This window comes from Hylobates moloch, unplaced genomic scaffold (genome assembly GCF_009828535.3).
Source record: "Hylobates moloch isolate HMO894 unplaced genomic scaffold, HMol_V3 SCAFFOLD_16, whole genome shotgun sequence".
In the NCBI taxonomy this organism is placed as follows: Eukaryota; Metazoa; Chordata; class Mammalia; order Primates; family Hylobatidae; genus Hylobates; species Hylobates moloch.
In genome coordinates, this window is record NW_026652291.1 from 11,999,556 (window position 1) to 12,020,425 (window position 20,870).

The 20,870-nt window shown below is 39.9% G+C and overlaps 1 protein-coding gene across 18 annotated transcripts in view; it reads right to left on the reverse strand.

The window, feature by feature from the left end:
* The window catches only part of UNC79 (unc-79 homolog, NALCN channel complex subunit), a 294,353-nt gene that overhangs the window by 222,621 nt on the left and 50,862 nt on the right, over positions 1 to 20,870 (reverse strand). For 16 of the 18 annotated variants that reach the window (XR_009210277.1, XM_032180377.2, XM_032180374.2 and 13 more), the window contains 3 exons: positions 14,611 to 14,703; positions 5,864 to 5,919; positions 5,044 to 5,173 (listed from right to left, as the gene is read on the reverse strand). The exons of 1 other annotated variant lie outside the window; for it this stretch is intronic. Coding sequence is in view for 16 of the 17 variants with exons in the window: in XM_032180377.2 (XP_032036268.1) it covers positions 5,044 to 5,173; positions 5,864 to 5,919; positions 14,611 to 14,703 (279 nt within the window). In the remaining variant the exon portion in view is untranslated. The remainder of the gene's footprint in view (positions 1 to 5,043; positions 5,174 to 5,863; positions 5,920 to 14,610; positions 14,704 to 20,870) is intronic. One more of the 18 variants, XM_032180373.2, reaches the window with a different exon arrangement.

The window sequence follows — 20,870 nt, forward strand, 5'->3', positions numbered from 1 at the left end:
TCAGCCTCCCAAGTAGCTGGGACTACAGGCGCCTGCCACCACCCCCGGCTAATTTTTTTTGTATTTTTAGTAGAGACGGGGTTTCACCATGTTGGCCAGGATGGTGTCAATCTCCTGACCTCGTGATCCACCCACCTCGGCCTCCCAAAGTGCTGGGATTACAGGCGTAAGCCACCATGCCCAGCCAATTTTTTCCATCTTTAAGACCAAAATAATTGGAGCAGTTGTTGTTGATATACACTAATAAACCAAAAAGGAACAAACATTGTAGATCACCAAATTCTTATTATTTGATCTTCTTTGTATGAGCTGTAAATATTCCTATGTTAACTATGTTTAGAAAATAATATATAATTCCTACACATATATGTGAAGTTAAAATTATGGTGAATTACTAACAATTATTAACCCTGTGTGTTCATAGTGATTCTTTAAACTTTCCTGGGTTTGACATCTTTTATCATAAATAGTTGGGAGGAGCCTTGTGTAATTACATACAATATGATCTTAATTGGAGTTTTTAAAGTTCACCAAAACCTGTAAATAAACCAAAATGTTAACAATAGTCATTTCTGGGATGGCAGTGTTGTTTTTCCTCCTTACATATTGCTATAATTTTTCTTTTTTTTTTTTTTTTTAGACGGAGTCTTGCTCTGTTGCCAGGATGGAGTGCAGGGGTGCAATCTCAGCTCACCGCAACTTCCACCTCCCGGGTGCAAGCGATTCCCCTGCCTCAGCCTCCCAAGTAGCTGGGATTACAGGCACGTGCCACCACGCTCAGATAATTTTTTGTATTTTAGTAGAGGTGGGGTTTCACCATGTTGGCCAAGATGGGCTTGATCTCCTGACCTTGTGATCTGCCCACCTTGGCCTCCCAAAGTGCTGGGATTACAGGCGTGAGCCACTGCGCCGGCCACATGTTACTGTAATTTTTCGATAAGTAAATTTTCCTTTTTAAAAAAAAATTTTACTTTTTATTTTTTTTAATTTATTTTTATGTTTTTAAGATGGAGTCTTTGTCTGTCGCCCAGGCTTCAGTGCAATGGCGTAATCTTGGCTCACTGCAACCTCTGCCTACCAGGTTCAAGGGATTCTCCTGCCTCAATCCCCCAGTAGCTGGGATCACAGGCGTGCACCGCCACGCCTGGCTAATTTTTGTATTTTTAGTAGAGCTAGGGTTTCACCATGTTGGCCAGGCTGGTCTCCAACTACTGACCTCAGGTGATCCACCTGCCTCTGCTTCCCAAAGTGTTGGGATTATAGGCATGAGCCACCACACCCGGCCAAACTTTTACTTTTTAAAGAGGAAATGCTGTACATCACTGGGAAAACAAACAAAAGTTGCTGGTTCCTAAGAAAGCATTTCATCTTTGAGCTTCTAAGTTAATAAAATCCATACAATTTTCATTCAGAATATTTGGGGTTATAGTGCGATTTAAATACTGATGATACTCTTTGGTATGTCTTGCAGTAGGCATTGCAGACAATTTCTAATGCTTTACCTAATGTTTAATTAAAGAACTGAATTGAAAAAAGTGATGTAACACAGTTAAAGTAGAAAAATGTGGGGCTCAAATTCAATGTGTGCCCTTATTATTTGTGTGAATTTAGGCATGTTACTTAAACTCTGTATCCCACTCCTCATCTGTAGAACAGAAATAGGACAACTGACTTCCCAATATTTTTGTAAGGTTTAATTGAGAAAACATCTGTAAAACCTAATATGGTGCCTGGTCCATAGATTGCCTTCAATTAGGAGAGGGCTAAAAAAAATTAGATAATATAATAAGCAGCTAAACAATGTCTGACCAGCAACCAGTGCTGGATAAGTAGTGATCTATAGACCAGAATGATTTTTTTTCTGTGATCTTTTGTTTCCTACACAGAATGCCATGGTCTACTAGAATGGGAGTTTCAAGAGAGCTACTTGCCCAGTACCTAGGACAGTGCCTGGAGGGCAGCAGGCATCCCATTAACAGACTGCTGAAAGGATAGAAGCATGAACATGTCATTGCAAGGATGGACTGAAGAATGAATGCCCTCAGACAGAGACATCTTGGTTCACAGAGCGTAAGAGAAGATGAAAGTTGCTCTGGTTGTAGTGGGCATAGGCTGAGCTATATCAGTGAAGACAGGTTTGACTGAACCTTCCTTGGGGCAATGGCCACGGGGATAGGTGGAAGTGGTTGTCAGTTTGCTGGGTTTCTGAGATACTCTGAACAGGCAAATCTCATCAAGTGGCTTCTCCATCTAAAACCTGTGCCTGGTGTCCCTTTGCTGTTAGGATAAAATCCAAACTCCTTCCCAGGCCTATCAGCGTCTCTGCTCACCTCTGGCTACTCTCCTCCTCTCACTCCAATGTCTGGCTACATTGGACTTGTTCCAATTCCTAAATACTATCATGCTATCTTCTCCCTGCAGTACCTTCTGCCTTGCAACTCAAAGTTTATCCACTCATGCCTCATCCGTTTCTAACATCTAGTGTGTACATATCCTTCAGGTATCAGCTTAAATGTCACTTACTTGAGAATCTGCCTTAACAAATACCCCTTCCCAAACATGCCCACATCCCGGTGAGGTTAGAGACCCTTCCTGTGTGTCCCCACAGCTCTCTGTATTTGTTCTACTTTAGCACTTATTACCCTGTAAGGCAGTTTTGGGGTCTTTCCCCAACAATCAGAATGTAAGCTCCAAGATATTAATGATTTTCATGTTTTCTTTACTGCTTCACCAAGAATGCCTAGAATAATGCCTGCCTAATAGCAGACACTCCATAATTATTTGTTAAATAAAATGGATTTCCATGTCTAGATTGTAGTAGGTTCCATGAGACCTGGTTTTGTGTTGGCTCCTGTATTATTAACAGAAAGTACAGTGTCTGACACAGAGTAGTTATTCATCAAATATTTATCGAATAAATAAATGTTATTTAATACTGATTATCCATTTATACTTCACGTAAGTGCTTATTTCAGGGATCAAATGAGAAGGAGTTAGTGTCAAATATTTCAGTTGTTTCACCTTTTATTCTATTAATGCTTCTGTAAGTTGTGCTGCTTTTACATTCAAATCATTCACTTACCAACACTTAAACATTCTCTGCTGTCTATGATATACAGCACCAATGATACCAATTCCCAATTTAAAAAAATTTACTTACTATCTACCTTCATTGTTTTTATTATTGTTAGCATGTATTTTGGGTTTAGAATGAGCCCACCAAGGGCCACCAAAAGCCCAGACAACAAGTATTACTATCTCTAACACTTGATTTTAAGTCTTTCGTCAGGAACGTAAGTCAGACACCTGAATTCAGTTAAATCCCCTTGAAAACCACCTCAAATCACCTTTGTAAATACCAATAATGCGAACAAATAAGTAGATTATCAGAACATCAGTGTGCAATCCTGCAATAACTTGGAGAAAAGTCAACCCTGCAAAAATATCCATCTCTCTTCATTTTCAGAAAATTATACCTACAATTAAGTGGGGCAAAAAGGTCAACAAGGGCATCAAAAACTCCATTAGCCATAGGTTTCTTCTTTGATTTAATAATATATATACATAAACAACCTCCTAGGACCTGGAGGTTGTTGATTTGTTTGTTTGTTTTGCAGGATTTTTTGGTAGATATCTGTCATTATATTTAAAGTTAATGTTCTTTTCTCATTATTAATTACATCATTCACTGTTGAATGGCTGAGCAACCAGGCTATCGGGGTCATTTTTTTGTTTGTTTTTTGAGACAGAGTCTCACTCTGTCACCTGAGCTGGAATGCAGTGGTGTGATCTCAGCTCACCACAGCCTCTGCCTCCTAGGTTCAAGCGATTCTCCTGCCTCAGCCTCCCAAGTTGCCGGGACTAGAGGCACGTGCCACCATGTCCAGCTAAAATTTTTTTGTGTTTTTAGTAGAGACGGGATTTCACCATGTTGGCCAGGATGGTCTCAATCTCCTGACCTTGTGATCCGCCCACCTAGGCCTCCCAAAGCGCTGGGATTACAGGTGTGAGCCACCACGCCTGACCTATTTTTTATTTTTTATTTATTATTATTTTATTATTGAGACAGAGTCTGGCTCAGTCACCAAGGCTGGAGTGCAGTGGCATGATCTTGGCTCATTGCAACCTCCTCCTCTTGGGTTCAAGTGATTCTTCTGCCTCAGCCTCCTGAGTAGCTGGGATTACAGGCACAAGCAACAAAACTGGCTAATTTTTGCATGTTGGCCAGGCTGGTCTCAAACTCTGGATCTCAAGTGATCCACCCGTCTCAGCCTCCCAAAGTGCTGAGATTACTACACGCATGAGCCACTGCACCCAGCCTATCGGGGTCATTTAATTTTTTTTTTTTTTTTAGACAGAGTCTCGCTCTGTAGCCAGGCTGGAGTGCAGTGGTGCAATCTTGGCCCATTGCAATTTCTGCCTCCCAGATTCAAGCAATTCTGGTGCCTCAGCCTCCCAAGTAGCTGGGACTACAGGCACGTACCACCACGCCCAGCTAATTTTTGTGTTTTTAGTAGAGACGGGGTTTCACCATGTTAGCCAGGAGGGTCTACATCTCTTGACCTTGTGATCTGCCCACCTTGGCCTCCCAAAGTGCTAGTATTACAGGCGTGAGCCACTGGGCCCAGTCTGGGTCATTTAATTTTTATTTAGTGCCTGAGCTGGTGATATTGAAAGTGCTGCAAGTCTTCTTATCAGAGCAGAATCTGCTAGTTGGGGTTTCTGCTAAATGATGAGCAAATTTGCAGCATCACTCTCACTGCTCATCCCTGTGGAGCGATTAATGGTAGCCAGAGTTAAGACCCTCAGCCAGTGGTATAGCAAATGGACTGAGACTTAGGGCAATTTGCCCTGATGCCATAAATGCTTTTGAAATTGATTTAATTCATCCTTAAACTACTTAGTTTCAGAAAGGATTTATGACCATGTCCAAAGGCATAGAAAATATAATCCAGCAAGATAAAAATATATGTATAAGTAGGTGAGGCCAGTGTGGCACAGGAGAAATACAGATGGGGCATCACAGGGCTCCTCTCCTCTTACCTGTGTACTGCAACCCCCTGTACTCGCTTATTGCCCCAGGAGGTTTTAAATTGGGCCAGTAGTGGAAAAGCATTTGCACAGCTGGAGGCTTCACTTGTGAAGGCCCATACGCAATCACATACAAAAGATCCTAAAGGAAACAGCAAGCATATTTTGACTTAGCATCATGAAATAAAAAGAAAGGTAGAGACTTCAACATTACCAAAGCAGTGAAAATTCTAATGGAGGGGTTGAGGTGAGTAATTTCCCTGGAATCTCATGCAGGAATGTTTCATAGATTAGATCACGTTAAAACATTATATTTTAATGATTTATTTATTTACTGGTCCTTCTGTAAATGAGCCCTCACAGGTAGAGTACAAAGTACTTTATCTTCTAACAAATTCATCTCTAATCAGATTGATGCTAAAGAAAGATTTTAGAATAGCATAAGACAGTTTGCCAAACACCGTATTTGAAAAAACATTTCCCTAATCACATTTCTTAAACATTCACATCTCCTATTTGAAAGAGGACACATTCTCAAGCAACCTTTCAAATTAAATAAAATTGTTTGTCATAACATATAATATTAGCTTAATTCCAAGAATAAGATACGTCCAATTACTTTATCCGTCAAAACACGATGTTCTTAAAGTACCATTTCTGCTCTAAATGATAAATAATTAACCATTAAAGAAAGAATTATGGGTTCTGCCACATCAAAATAATAGGACGTCAATAAATTTGACCTCAACAACAGTTTTAATATGTAAACAGTTTTTACTGTATTATACAAATTAAGTTTGTGACTATGGGTTAAATTTGACCCAAAACTTACTTTCCAGACTTCTTGTTTATATTTCATGAGGCATTCCAGTAATTGACAATGATACACTGTAATGTAGAAAATGTAATTCGTACATGAAATGTAAATACCAGACAAAACATCCTTTGATATATATATATATATGTAAGAAATTACTTCAATATGACTTTTCAGTCTCTAATCATTAAATTAGAAATAACTTCTCTCCATATATTCATACTTAAAAAATATCACATAAGCCCTTGACTTTATCAAGCTTTGTCCCAAGGTCCTTGAGAGGTATTTCATGCTTCTTGTTAACAATGGAAATATTTTTAAAGTTGGTAGTAATCATACATTCATAAAATAAACTTGTATCAACATAAGATCTACATAGGACAAAAAAACTAGCCCAACAGAATCACAACAAAAGCTCACATTTATTGAGCATTCATTATTTGCTAGATACCATAGAAAGAGCTTTATATGTATTATCTCACAATTGCCATGGTGCAGTTAGGAAACTAAGGCTCAGTTTCCAACTTGCCCAAGGTTGAATGGATAGCAAGTGACAGACTTGATGGATAGAGTGGGGTTTTATAATTTCATCACCAGTTCCATCTTATAGAGGAATTTTTAAAAGCTACACGACAGCAAGCTTCCTTGATTTGCCTATCTTCACTTGGGGAAGTTAGGCATCAACCTAGTTAGATGCCTTTTGATACCTTCCCTAATCTATATTCCGGGCCTATGCTGACATTGAAGCTGTTCACACTTTATTCACCAATGACCTCCATGTCATTCAATCCAGTGGACATTTTTAAGTCCTCATCTTACTTGACTTTTCAGCCACATTCAGTAGTGCTGACTACGTCTCCTTTTTGAAACACTCCTTGGCTTCATATGAATGACCCTCCCGTCACCTGTGGTGGACAACACTGTTGCTACTCAACTGCTGTCAACACCCTTTTTTTCTTGTCCATTTGCCAATTGATATGGTTGAAACTGTGTCCCCACCCAAATCTCATCTTGAATTATAATCCCCAGGTTTTAGGAAGAGACCTAGTGGGAAGTGATTGGATCGTGGGGGCAGTTTGCCCCATGCTGTTCTCGTGATAGTGAGTGAGTTCTCATGAGATCTGATGGTTTCATAAAGGCAGTTTTCCCTGCACTTGCTAGCTGTCTCATTCCTGCCACCATGTGAAGAAGGTCTTTGCTTCCCCTTCACCTTCTACCATGATTGTAAGTTTCCTGAGGCCTCTCCAGCCACGCGGAACTGTGAGTCAATTAAACCTCTTTTCTTTATGCATTACTCAGTCTCTGGCAGTTCTTTATAGCAGTGTAAAAACGGACTAATACACCAATACACAGACTACAAAAGCAAGATACTTTCCCAGAGCCCCTTGCAGCTAGAGGTGGCCATGTGACTCAGTTCTGGACAGTAAGAATGAAGAGAAAATCTGCTGGGGAGCTTCTGAGACATACTTTCTCCCTCCGATAAAACAAAAGAGGTACACCAGGAGACTTTTCTCTTAATGACTCTGCTTGATCCTATTACCTGTTTTGTAGTTATATGAGGTTATAATAACCTCCACAGTGGCAGCCTTCTTGCAAACATGAGGGGAATTCCAAGATCTCAGCCCCCTGATACGTGCAGCTACCTTCAGGACTTCCTATTAAGTAAACAACCAATGTGCTTATACTTTAAAGCCTCTGTCAGCCAAAGACATCTTAACAGATGCAACCTCTCTGTCTCTTTGGAGAGCTCATCCTCTTTCACTGGGCCATTATCTGCTGAAGTTTCTGAAGGCCTAGTCACAGAACCACTCCACATTTCTTTCATTCTCTGCTCTCCCCTAAGCAATCTCAGACTCATACACAACTTCAGCAGCCATCTATATGCAATTCAGTCAAGGTCACTGGACACTTGTATGTGGGCTCAAAGTTCATTAGCTCTAGTCCAAAGCTCTGTTCTGAGCTCCAGACCCATAATACAACTACCTAATTACCAGCTCCTATCAGGTGTCTCAAAGATACTGTGAACACAATATGTCTGAAACAGATCTCAAGATCTTCCCTCAGAGGCCTGATCTTCTTCTTCCAATGCCTCCTTTATCAGTGAGTAGAACCACAGTTACAGTTTGCATCTGTGTTCCCACCAAATCTCATGTTCAGTTGTAATCCCCAGTGTTGGAGATAGGGCCTGGCAGAAGGTGACTGGATCATGGGGGTGGGTCCTTCATGAATGGTTTAGGACCATCCCTTTGGTGCTATTCTCATGATAGAGTTCTCACAAGATCTGGTTGTTTAAAAGTGTGTGGCACCACGCCTGTAATCCCAGCACTCTGGGAGGCTGAGGCTGGTGGATCAAAACTCCGGAGGTCAGGAGTTCAAGACCAGCTTGGCCAACATGGTGAAACCCCATTTCTACTAAAAATACAAAAAATTAGCTGGGTGTGGTGGTGGGTGCCTGTAATCCCAGCTACTTGGGAAGCTGAAGCAGGAGAATTGCTTGAACCTGAGAGGCAGAGGTTGCAGCGAGCTGAGATTGTGCCACTGCTCTCCAGCCTGGGCAACAAGAGCAAAACTCCATCTCGAAAAAAAAAAAAAAATATATATATATATATATATATATATACACACACACACATATATGTGGCACCTCCCCTTCTCTCTCTTCCTCCTGCTCCAGCCATGTAAGACGTGCTTCCCCTTTGCCTTCTACCATGATTATGAGTTTTCTGCCTCCCTTAGAGACAGGAGCCACTATGCTTCCTGTACAGCCTATAGAACCATGAGTCAATGACACCTCTTTTCTTTATAAATTACCCAGTCTCAGGTATTTCTTTATATCAGTGCAACAACAAACTAATATGACCACCATGCATCCAGTTAGTGCATCCAGAAACCCACTCTAGCCAGTATGTTACCAAGTCCTATCAATTTTACTTCCTAAATAGCTTTCAGAAAGATCTGCTTATTCTTCAGTTTCAATTGTCCCTGCCTTTGAAGTGCTTAGGCAAATGCAATGACCTCCTTCCAGGTCAATCTATATCCAACCTGGCTTCTTTTCAATTCGTTCTCAACTGCAGCGGGGGTGACACACACCACAGCCCACTCAAAGCCATTCAGCAGCTTCCCTTTAGATTTGGAATAAACACAGGCCTCCCTAACAGAGCTCACAACACCCTGCATGTTCCAGCCCATGGAACTCTAAGTCTAGTGTCACACCAGGGAGCCCTCACTCTCAGTTCCAGCTACACTGATCCTTCAGTCTCAGCTGTTTGCCAGACTCCCCCGTGACACATGAGATTCCTCTTCCTGAACCACCTCCCCTTGTAGGCCTTGTTCACATTACTCATCCTGCAGTTCTCAAACCAAAGGTTACTTCCTCAAAGAAGTCCTCCTGACTTCCTCAATAAAAGCAAAATTTCCTTTTATCACATCTTATAGTATAACATACTTGAAGCACTTGTCATAAGCAAAACTTTACGCTTGATTTTATGATTATTTGATTGTCTTCTCGCCTCTCAACCCAACCATACGATAAGCTTCCTGAGATGAGGATGGAGTCAGTCCCATGTCACTAACCATGGAGCCCCCAGTGCCTAGCACATGGTGGATACTCAGTGACTACTGATTGAATGGTCGCTTTAGAATTGGAAATTTGGTCTTAAGCCATCACTGAATTCTCAAGTGCAGATGGTCCAAGACACTTTCTTGTACATAGTGTCTGCTGATCTCCACAGGTCTGCTATATGAACCTTGTTCAGAACCATCACTGACCCATGAACATACGTGGACAGTTCCTTTGTTAAAACAGCCTCCCCTCCCAGAATGCCCCATTTACTTTATCAATAAAAACTCTGTCCAGCCAGGCACGGTGGCTCATGCCTGTAATCCCAGCACTTTGGGAGGCCAAGACAGGCAGATCACTTGAGGTCAGGAGTTCGAGGCCAGTCTGGCCAACATGATGAAATCCCGTCTCTACTAAAAATACAAAAATTAGCTGGGCATGGTGGCATGTGCCTGTAGCCCCAGATACTGGGGAGGCTAAGGCAGGAGAATTGCTTGAACCCAGGAGGCAGAGGCTGCAGTGAGCCATGCCACTGCACTCCAGCCTGGGCAACAAAGTGAGATTCCATCTCGAAAAATAAAACAAAACAAAACTCTGTCCATAATTTAAAATTCATCCTTGGCCCAAGTGACACAAAATCTTTTCTCATCATTTCAATCCATACAGCTCCCTCCGTCTGATAAATTAACACTGTCTAACATCTTTATTTAGTACTCCTATGTAATACATTACATTGTTAACTAATGATTTATGTAAATATGCCTGATCTTCCCAATTAGACGTAAGCTTCATAGCAAGTACCATATCTTATGTTTTTGTGTGGTTTTCACAATGCTTAGCACAAAGCCCTGTATATAGAAGGTGCTCAATGAATGCTGGTTACTTAAGTAAGGATTGTGCTCTATCCTTGATACACAATCAGCTACAAGGACCAAGTTGCCAGTTGTGCTTCTTCCAATAAAAATTCAAACAACAGAACTATGACCTACCGCTTGGTCCCAGAGAGCCCCTGGTGGATATTGCCTCACTTAAGTGCTTCCTATATCACAAGACTAGTTTTGGGTCCCAACTATGATTCCTAGTATACAGTAGCTGGTTATAGACATTTCCTCATGAACAAATGAAGATACAGATTTTAAAATAACAGATGCAACTCTATCTGACCACAGTAGTTTTCCAGTGAAACACTCAACTCAACATTCAACTCCAAGAAGAAAATGGCAAATTGTAGGGACTCACTATTTATTGAGAATTTACAATTTGTCAGTCACTAAAGTAAGCACTTTACATATATGTAACCCATTAAATATTCACAGCAGCATTTTAAAGTACCGTAGGAAGAATTATTTCCATTTTATAGATGAGGACACTTGGTTTCAGGGGGTAAAAAACTTGCTCAAGTTCACTAACTGGCAATTTGCAGGTAAGCTCAGATGTGAATCCACATACGACTAATCTCAAAGCACCCTGCTTTACTACCCATCTAGCTTAGAAATTTGGACCAGACTGTCATGATGAGACTCTAATTAACTAGATTCCAAATAAATGGTTTTATTAAGGACATAATATATAATAAATATAATATTTTGATTATTTTAAGCCAGACAGATATATAAGATATAATTTCCCCATATATATATTTTAATTATGTCTATATAATAATCATAAGAGATTTCGTACTTAAAGAATGCAACATACTGAATGTTTGTGTCACCTCAAAATTCTTCTGTTAAATCCAAACCCCCTAATGTGATAGTATTAGGAAGTGGAGCCTTTAGGAGGTGATTAGTGCCCTTATAAAAGAGGCCCCAGAGAAATCCCTTGCCCTTTTGTCACTTGAGGACACAGCAGAACGACAGCCATTCATGAACCAGGTAATGAGTTCTCACAGATCATCCAATCTACCAGCACCTTGATTTTGGACTTCCCAGCCCCTGGAACTATAAGAAACAAATGTGCATTGCTTATAAGTCATCCAGTTTATAGAATTTTTGTTATAGCAACCCAAATGGACTAAAACAGAAAATTGGTACTGAGAAGTGGGGTGATGCTGTAACAAATAGCTAAAAATGTGGAAGCGGCTTTGGAACTGGGTAACAGGTAGGGGCTGGAAGAGTTTTGATGTGCAGGCTAGAAAAAAGCCTATATTGCCATGAATAGACCTTTAAAAGCAATTCTGGCAAGTGCTGAAAAAGAAAAGAGGAAAGCAGTAGAAAAAGCTTCAATCTTCTTTGAGAATACCTAAATGATCCTGAAGAGAATGTTAGTATAAATACGGACAGCAAAGGCAATTCTGATGCGATCTCAGACAGAAATGAGGAACACATTACTGGAAAGTGGAGGAAAGGCCATCCTTGCTATAAAGTGACAAAGAACTTGGCTGAATTGTGTTCATGTCCTAGTGTTTTGTGGATGGTAGAACTTGTGAGTGATAAAATTGGATACTTGGCTAAGAAAATTTCTTAGCAAAGTGTTGAAAGAGCAGCTGGATTTCTTCTGACTGCTTATACTGTGATAAAATGTGAGGAGAGAGAATGATCCAAAGACAGAATTGTTAATCAAGGAGGAAGAAGACTTAAAGATTTGGAAAACCCTCAGCCTAACTGTATTGAAAGGATGAAGAAGCCTGTTAGGAAGAGAATGGGGAGAGTGTAGCCAAGTGACCATTTAATAAGATTAGTCAGCCATCTCAACAGAAGCCAGGAGGTATTGTCCAAAACAATGGAAGAATGACCCCAGTGGCACTTCAGAAATCCTCTGCACTGCCCCTCCCATCACAGAACCAGAGTGCAAGGACGGACCCTGGGGGAGAAATGGTTTCAGACGAGAGGCCACCAGCACTTTTGAGACTTCAGGGCATGCCATCCCCTCACAAGAAACCTTCTTACATTGTAAAATTCAGTCCTACACTCCAGTGCCTCGCTGTTCAGCTGCCCTTTGGGCAGAGCAGCATGCACTGTACCCAGCAAAGGCATGGGGGTGTAGTCACCTCCACCTAGATTTCAAAGGATGCCCAGGAGAGCTGGAACTCCACCCTGAGACAGTATGGGCACCGGACCCCAGCCTGCAGAGTGGGGCCCAGGAAGGGAACCACTGTGGGGGCCAGGGTCACTGTAGAGAGCTCCCACCAGGGCAATGCCCAGCAAGCCATGGAGGCAGAGCCATGGAAAGCCATAGGGGCAGGGTCTTGGGGGCCCAACCCCTACATGGCAAAGCTGCCATGCAGGGCCACCACCTCAGTGGGTCCAGAAGACAGAACTCTTACCCCAATGGGTTTGGAAGGTGGGACCTCCACCCCAGCGGGCCTGGAAGGTGGAGCATCAAGTCAAAGAAGGTAATTTTCAAACCTTAAGGTATAACGTAGTTGGGTTTGAGACTTACTTGGAACCTGTTACCCCTTTTTTCTTTCCCATTTCTCCCTTTTGGATGGGAATGTCTATGCTATGCCTGTCCAACCATTGTATTTTGGAAGCATATAACTTGTTTGATTTCATAGGCTCACAGCTGGAGAGGAAATTGCCTCAGGAAATTGCCTCACCCATATCTGATTTAGATGGTATTCACACGAGACTTTGGACTCTTGAGTTCATGCTGAAATGAGTTACAATTTTGGGGGCTATTGGGATGGAATGAATGTTTTGCATACGAGAATAACATGAATTTTGGAAAATAGGGTGGAATACTATAGACTAAATGTTGTGTCCTCTCAAAATTTGTATGTTGCCAGACATGGTGGCTTATGCATGTAATCCCAGTACTTTGGGAGTCCAAGGCAGGAGGATCACTTGAGGTCTGGAGTTTGAGACCAGTCTGGGAAACATAATGAGACCTGTCTCTAAAAAAATTTAAAAATTAGCCAGATGTGGTAGCACATGCCTGTAGTCCCAGCTACTCAAGAGGCTGAAGAAGGAGAATTGCTTGAGCCAGGGAGGTCAAGGCTGCAGTGAGCCATAATTGTATCACTGCACTCTAGCCTGAGTGACAGAGTAAGACTCTGTATCTAAAAAAAAAATTTAAATTTGTATGTTAAACCCTAACCCTCAAAGTGACGGTATTCAGAGTTGGGGCCTTTAGGAAGTAATTAGATCATTAGGGCAGAGCCCTTATGCATGAGATTACTGCCTTTATAAAAGAGGACCCCGAGAATTCCCTTTCCCTCCCACCATTTAAGGACACAACACAAAGATGGCCATCCATGAACTAGAAAGCACGCCCTCACCAGACATCAACTCTGCTGGCATCTTGATCATGGACTTCCCAGCCTCCAGAAATAAGAGAAATAAATGTTTACTGCTTATCAGCCACTCCGTTTATATTTTTGTTACGACCCAACGGACTAAGACAGAAGATGACACTCCAAGCTAAGAAGCATTCAGATTTTGAAATAAAAAATTTTTCCTCATTCTGAGTCAGAAGTTCAATTATTATTTATTACGTAATTAAGTAGATAGCAAAAAAAAACACAGTGCCACCGGATTTGTTTACTTTCCAAATAAACATTAAATGAAAATAAAAATGAGTTTATATCTTAGCACATGTTTTGGTCAGTTTTCCAAAGTTATCTGCAATTATACTGACAAATGGAAATCAAACAGAGTAAATGTGAAAATCTGTGCAACATCACTAGTAATGGAAAAACTACAAATCAAAACAATGAGATATTAATATTCATCTGTCTAACTCTACACAAATTTTATAATAATAATGACAAATCACAATGAGACAAGTACTTTCACATACTATTGGAAATATTGAAAATTTCTCAAGTCCTTTAACTCATTAATCCCTCTTTTGTTGGTTTATTCTAAGGAAATAATCAGAAATATAGTAAAAGGTTTATGTTTAAGGATATTTGGGTGTACTAGAGTAGCCAATTTACCAAAATATTAACAGTGGTTATCTTTTGTTCTTAGAATTGCAGGTGATTTTTATGTTTCTAATTTTACTATTTCTGTATACTTATATTCAATCCATTTCCAGTCAATGTCTAAAATGTGTCCTCAAATATTCTAAAAATATCACTGGCCTGCAGGATCACTGCTAATAGCAATAGGCAAGATAAATTGATTCCAACTCAAAAGTTTGTTTTCTACACATCTCCATGATGATGACGTTCTCACATGAGAACATCTAGCCTCCTTGTTTGATGTCTTGTTTAATTATTGGCATTAGAATTAGTCAAACCATTCCAATTACCACTTACCTGGATTGGATGTGTACTGCATTGCAATCATTAGCATGGATGATGCAGAGAGGTTAACATGGGCAGGTACACCTTCTCTCCTTGAGGAGCCCACTGCAACCAAAAGTTCTTTGATTAGACACAATTTAATCTCTACATATACCTGTTACTTTGCACAGAGTATGAGAGATAAGAAGGAACTTTCAAAAAAAAAAAAAAAAAAGCTCCAATAAAGCTAATGGAAGTTTTGCACAAATGAAACCACAAAATGTGTCCTGGCATACAATGCTACAGTTGTCATCTTCATAGGAAAATTGAGTGAGAATCTATAAGGAGACAGAACAGTGCCAGAAAGTGATGTAATGGCTTTATCAGAATTGTACTTAGATGGGATCTCTACCCCCATGATGTTTGTATTTAGATGGAAAAGAAAGAAAAAACAGAACCCTCTATGTGCCCAAAGATAAAGACATATTGAAGGGTATCCCAACGAGAAAATAAAAAGGAAAGGTTTTTAAACTCAAATTGAATGTATTAATTTTCAGAGATACAGATGAAATAATAGTTTAATTATAATGTATAACATTAATTTAGTTACAATACAAATTCTAAATCACATATTATAAAAAAATGACATATTAATTTAAAAATTTTCAATTTTCACATATCATTAAACAGTTTTATTCAAACCTTCACATGTAACTTCATCATCAATGTCTTCATTACCATGAGAACCACTTTTTTAGTTTTCCAGAGCTTACCATCTTCATATTCATCTGAGTTGTTTGAAATAAAGCAATTTTTGAATCTGTGAATAACACAGTTGCTGGGCATTTTATCCTACACCAACAAGCATAAAATCACAAAGCAAATTGGCTTGTTTAAAATCCATCTTATTGCTGTATAATCATGGTCTCCACTCACAAACTGCTTTTAAGACATCTTTAAGTGGCTTGTTTAAGATGACATCAAATACCATATTAAATTTGTCTCTCACGTTTAAGAGAGTGTATCCGGTCACCCCTTTAAGTATTCAAAAGTAACACTGATGGAAGTCATTTGGGGAAATACATTGTCTCCCAAGAGGACTTTCTTTCTTTTTTTTGTTTGTTTTTTTTTTCTTAGACAGAGTCTCACTCTTGTTGCCCAGGCTGGAATGCAGTGGCACAATCTCAGCTCACTGCAACCTCCAACCCCCGGGTTCAAGCGATTCTCCTGCCTCAGCCTCCCGAGTAGCTGGGATTACAGGCACCCGCCCCCATGCCTGGCTAATTTTTGTATTTTTAATAGAGATGGGTTTCACCATCTTGGCCAGGCTAGTCTTGAACTCCTGACCTCATGATCCACCTGCCTCAGCCTCCCAGAGTGCTGGGATTACAAGCGTGAGCCACTGTGCCTGGCCCCAAGAGGACTTTCTTATTTCGAACACAGTAATCGAGAGAGGACCCACCACAGGAGAAACTTTATTAGGACTCAAATATAAAATAAATTCTTCTTTTCTCAGGGAAAATTGCAGAAGTAGAAGAAACCTCACCTTACACTTGGGCTTGTGTGGCAGAGTGTCAAGCATGAACAGAATGGTGTGCAGAGAGCATAAAACCCTCAAAAAGTCAACCCTTAGATTTCTAAACATAATAGAGAAGACCACTGCCACGGCCAACAACAAAAAGCAAATAACCTCAAAATCTGCTTTATTTTATTTTATATTAAAGTACAATAGGTGTGGATTATATCTCACCTACATCCAAAAAGGATAACTTCTAATAAAACACATGCGTATAATAGAATCATCAAAACACTAATAAAAATTTGTCATACAATAAATCAGAGGAGATAAAAAAAAATTAACACAATTCTTTTCTAATCAGAGAAGATAAAAAAATTTTAACACAATTCTTTTCTTTTTACATAAAGGAATTTGGGCACCGAAGTAGACAGTGGCCTTTAAAACAACTTTTACAGAAATAAACAAACAAAACACATCTATCACTAAGTTCCATTTACTTAAGTTGGCTTTTATTAATCACTTGCAGCTAGGCAGCTGCTAACCCAGCTGCCTAAGCCGGTGATACTCAGGGAGATAAACTAGTTTGGCTCCACAACTTATTAATAAGTAAGTATTAATAATTAGACAAAGATTGGAGATCAATTCACTGCTCTTAGACGTCAAATTGATTAATCAAATGTGATTAATCAAGAAAAAAGAACTTGCAGCCAAATGCCAAGGAACAAAGTGCATGCTGCTCTCAAACTGTAGTCAAGGAGCTTGTTCAAATTCAGCTTCTTTGGGGCCAAAGAAGATGCTTCTGGAGAGTCAGCTTGGAAACTACATGTTTCCAGGAAAGTACATGTTTAATTAATAAGCACATCAAGTGATTCTGATGCAAGCTGGCTTTGGAAGTACTATTAGAGGAACGAGAAATAAGAAAGAAAATGCCCAGTAAGGTGTCCAGGGGCAGGAAGAATAATTGCATGCCCTGTGCCCTTTGTTAAAAAAAAGAAAAGAGAAATTCTTGTCTCAGACGTATTCAAGAAATACACACACACACACACACACGCACACACACACATATATATATATAAGAATATATTCTTATTTTGGGACAAGCGTTTCACCTTTGTTTAAATTCATCTCAAACTTTTTAATAATATGCATTTAATAATATGTATTTCTCAACAATGAAAACTGCTATTAAGGAAGGCTGAGAGTCACTGTAAATGGAGGCCTTTAAAAGTTGGAAAGATGCCCACATGTCTCAGATGATTTAGGTGAAGTCTATTTGCAGAATGGTCCAAATGGCTCAGCCACCTCTGGATGTCCCTCCTACTCCGACAAATCCATACTCTCCCTCAAGAACGACCAGCCAGGAGGCCAAAAGCATTCCCCTGGCTCAAGCCCTAGAAAATTGGCTGTGATACTTACATAAACAGACGGTGCCTTGCAATTTCCTAGCCTTCTAACAGACTGAATAAAATCATTGCAATTCTAATTTAATAAACATGCACAGGCACACATCATTTATTGAATCTTGTTAAAAAGGCATGATGTAAACAGATGTGCAGCTTGTCCCCATGAGGGTGTAAAAAACCAAGACTATAAGCAATAGAAGGGAGAAGATAATTCATCAAAATAAGAAAATTTTGCACTTAATATTGTGCTCAGGAAATACAATTAAAAGTTCTCAGTCCTATTCCCTATCCTCCCAGCATCACCAGAACAATCATTACCATGATCTCCTCCCTCCAGGAATAGTAACAATGCCTTAATATATTCCTGTATTTTGTAGTTCTGAATGTATTATTTTGTACAGCTCTTATATGACTATCATCCAAAAGAGGAATTATATCGGAAAAGCCATTTTATGAAAGAGAGATCATCAAGTTATTTGCATGACAGCACCAACCTAATCATTGGGACTGCAGGCCAAGTCACTTGATTTCATAGCTAATGCTCTAGTTACTTATTAATTCAACAACTTTTTTGGTCAGTACTTCCTGCATACCAGACATTGTTCTAGGTCCTGGGGATACAGTGCTAAAGACAGACAAGTCATCATTAAAAAGTCAGGAAACAACAGGTGCTGGAGAGGATGTGGAGAAATAGGAACACTTTTACACTGTTGGTGAGACTGTAAACTAGTTCAACCATTGTGGAAGACAGTGTAGTGATTCCTCAAGGATCTAGAACTAGAAATACCATTTGACCCAGCCATCCCATTACTGGGTATATACCCAAAGGATTATAAATCATGCTGCTCTAAAGACACATGCACATGTATGTTTGTTGTGGCACTATTCACAATAGCAAAGACTTGGAACCAACCCAAATGTCCATCAATGATAGACTGGTTTAAGAAAATGTGGCACATATACACCATGGAATACTATGCAGCCATAAAAAAGGATGAATTCATGCCCTTTGTAGGGACACAGATGAAGCTGGAAACCATCATTCTGAGCAAACTATTGCAAGGACAGAAAACCAAACACCACATGTTCTCACTCATAGGTGGGAACTGAACAGTGAGAACACCTGGACCCAGGATGGGGAACATCACACACAGGGGCCTGTCATGTGTCGTGGGGTGGGGGGAGGGGGGAAGGATAGCAGTAGGTGATATACCTAATGTAAATGATGAGTTAGTGGGACTCCAACATGGCAGCACACCAACATGGCACATGTATACATAGGTAACAAACCTGCACATTGTGCATATGTACCCTAGAACTTAAAGTATAATTAAAAAAAAAAAAAAAAGACAGACAAGTCTTTGTCCTTATGGATCCTAGATGCTAGGGCTGTGTTACCTGATATGGTGACCACTAGTCACACGTGGCTATTTAAATTTAATTAAAATTAAATAATATTAAAAATTCCATTCCTCAGTCTCACTGGACACATTTTAAGAGCTTAGTAGCCACATGGGGATAGTGGCTACTCTACTGGGCAGCACAAAATTTTTAATGCTTTTATGGAACATTCCATCATTACAGGAAGTTCTGTAGACAGCGCTATTCTACAAGAAAGGGCAAACAGGTACTTGTGGCAAAATAGAAGCAGTGCAAGGGAATAAAGAGAAAGTGATGGAAGGTCCTGTTTTAGCCAGAGGGTAAGGAAGGGCATCTTGAATGATGTACTTGAGCTTAAACCTAAAGAATGTAAGGAAGCAAATAATCATGAGACCATTTGGGAGAAGGACTTTGAAGACAGAGAATAAAGCATGTGCCTTTGTGAAACTGCAGAAAGGCCAAGGCTCCTGGAGCAGAGTGAAGACAAGGAGATGTAGTGATTGAAACAGGAAGGTAGTCAAGGGTCAGGTCATAGAGGGCCTGTGAGTTAAGGAAGGGCACTGAATTTGATTTGTTAGAGTGCTGGGAAGCTAGATGGTTTTGCTGAGGAAGTGGCATGATCTGATTTACATGTTTGGAGGATAGCTCTGGCTTTTTGATGGAGAGCAGAAGGTAGGAGGGCTAAAAAGGGAAGCACAGAGACCAGTTCGGAAGCTACTGGACTGGCCCCAATGAGAGCTGGTGGTAAGAAGTGGCCTGAATGGGGATATGCTGAAATGAATTCCACTGGCTTTATACTTGTCTAAAGGGTGAAGGTAAAGGAGACACCTGGAAGGAAGAAACACATTATGGTGTAAGTTTTTCAATGTGACAGAACCATTTCCTGTATTCTGCCAGACTGCACTGCCTGGATTAAAAAGCGGTCTCACCTCTACGCGGGCCTCCTACTTGTGTGAGCAGAGGTAATTGTGTTCCATGAGATAGGGTTTAAGCATAAGATGTCCATGCCTTCAGAAGGGCATTATCAGTTAAACATAAAGGGAAGACCAAGACAACGTGACCTGGAAGCCTACACAGCATTAAAATATTTGCAGAATTATAGATTAATGAAAAATCATGGACAGAATGCCCATCAACACTGTGGAAGTGGTCTGTCAGATTCTATGAATCCAAAAACTGCTACAATCATTATTTTTATTATACAACAAACTCTAGAAGAAAAAGTTCCCAAGCCCCAGCAGATGGCCTCTTACCTCAAGCAATATTTAAGATGATGAAATTTCAGGACAATGTGTGAATTTCAACTAAGTATTGGAATGAGTTGCAATGGGATTTAACATGTCTGTGATTTGACTATGCATTTGGCCTGATATACACGTGCATAACGTCACATGATATTTAAAGGCTATTCTCATACATTAGTTCATGGTCTTCACAACAAACATGGGATGTAGACACAGGAAGTTATCCTTAATCACCATTTTACAGCTAAGGAAACCAAAGTTCCATGAGGTTAGGAGATTTGCCAATAGTTGAAGGATTATAACTCAGCTCTTCTGGATTTCTATTTCAAAACATTTCCCATGACTCAGCAATAAAACTCTCAAAGTATACAGGGAAACCTATCTTAGAAAAACAACCAGCAGCTAATAAAACAGACTGCATATATTAAAGATTATTTAAAAATCATCAATATTTTGCATTTTTACTGTTTTTTTTCTATGTGTTATTAGTCTTTGGAAGGTTATAGAAACATAACATGCACCCTCTGTAGTAGTAGGAATAGAACAAAAAATGGTAAGTCACACAATTGCCTTTGAGATAATGCCCTTAAGATTTAAATGAATCTTTATTTTCCCTGAAGGTAAGTGACTTTTTGAGAAAATTTAAGGTGGAAAGGGAACTAGATGAGACCGCATAGTCTGGGATACTAGGATACGTTAGAATAATCTTAAACAATTATATCTTAAGCTGATATAATTGTTCAGCTT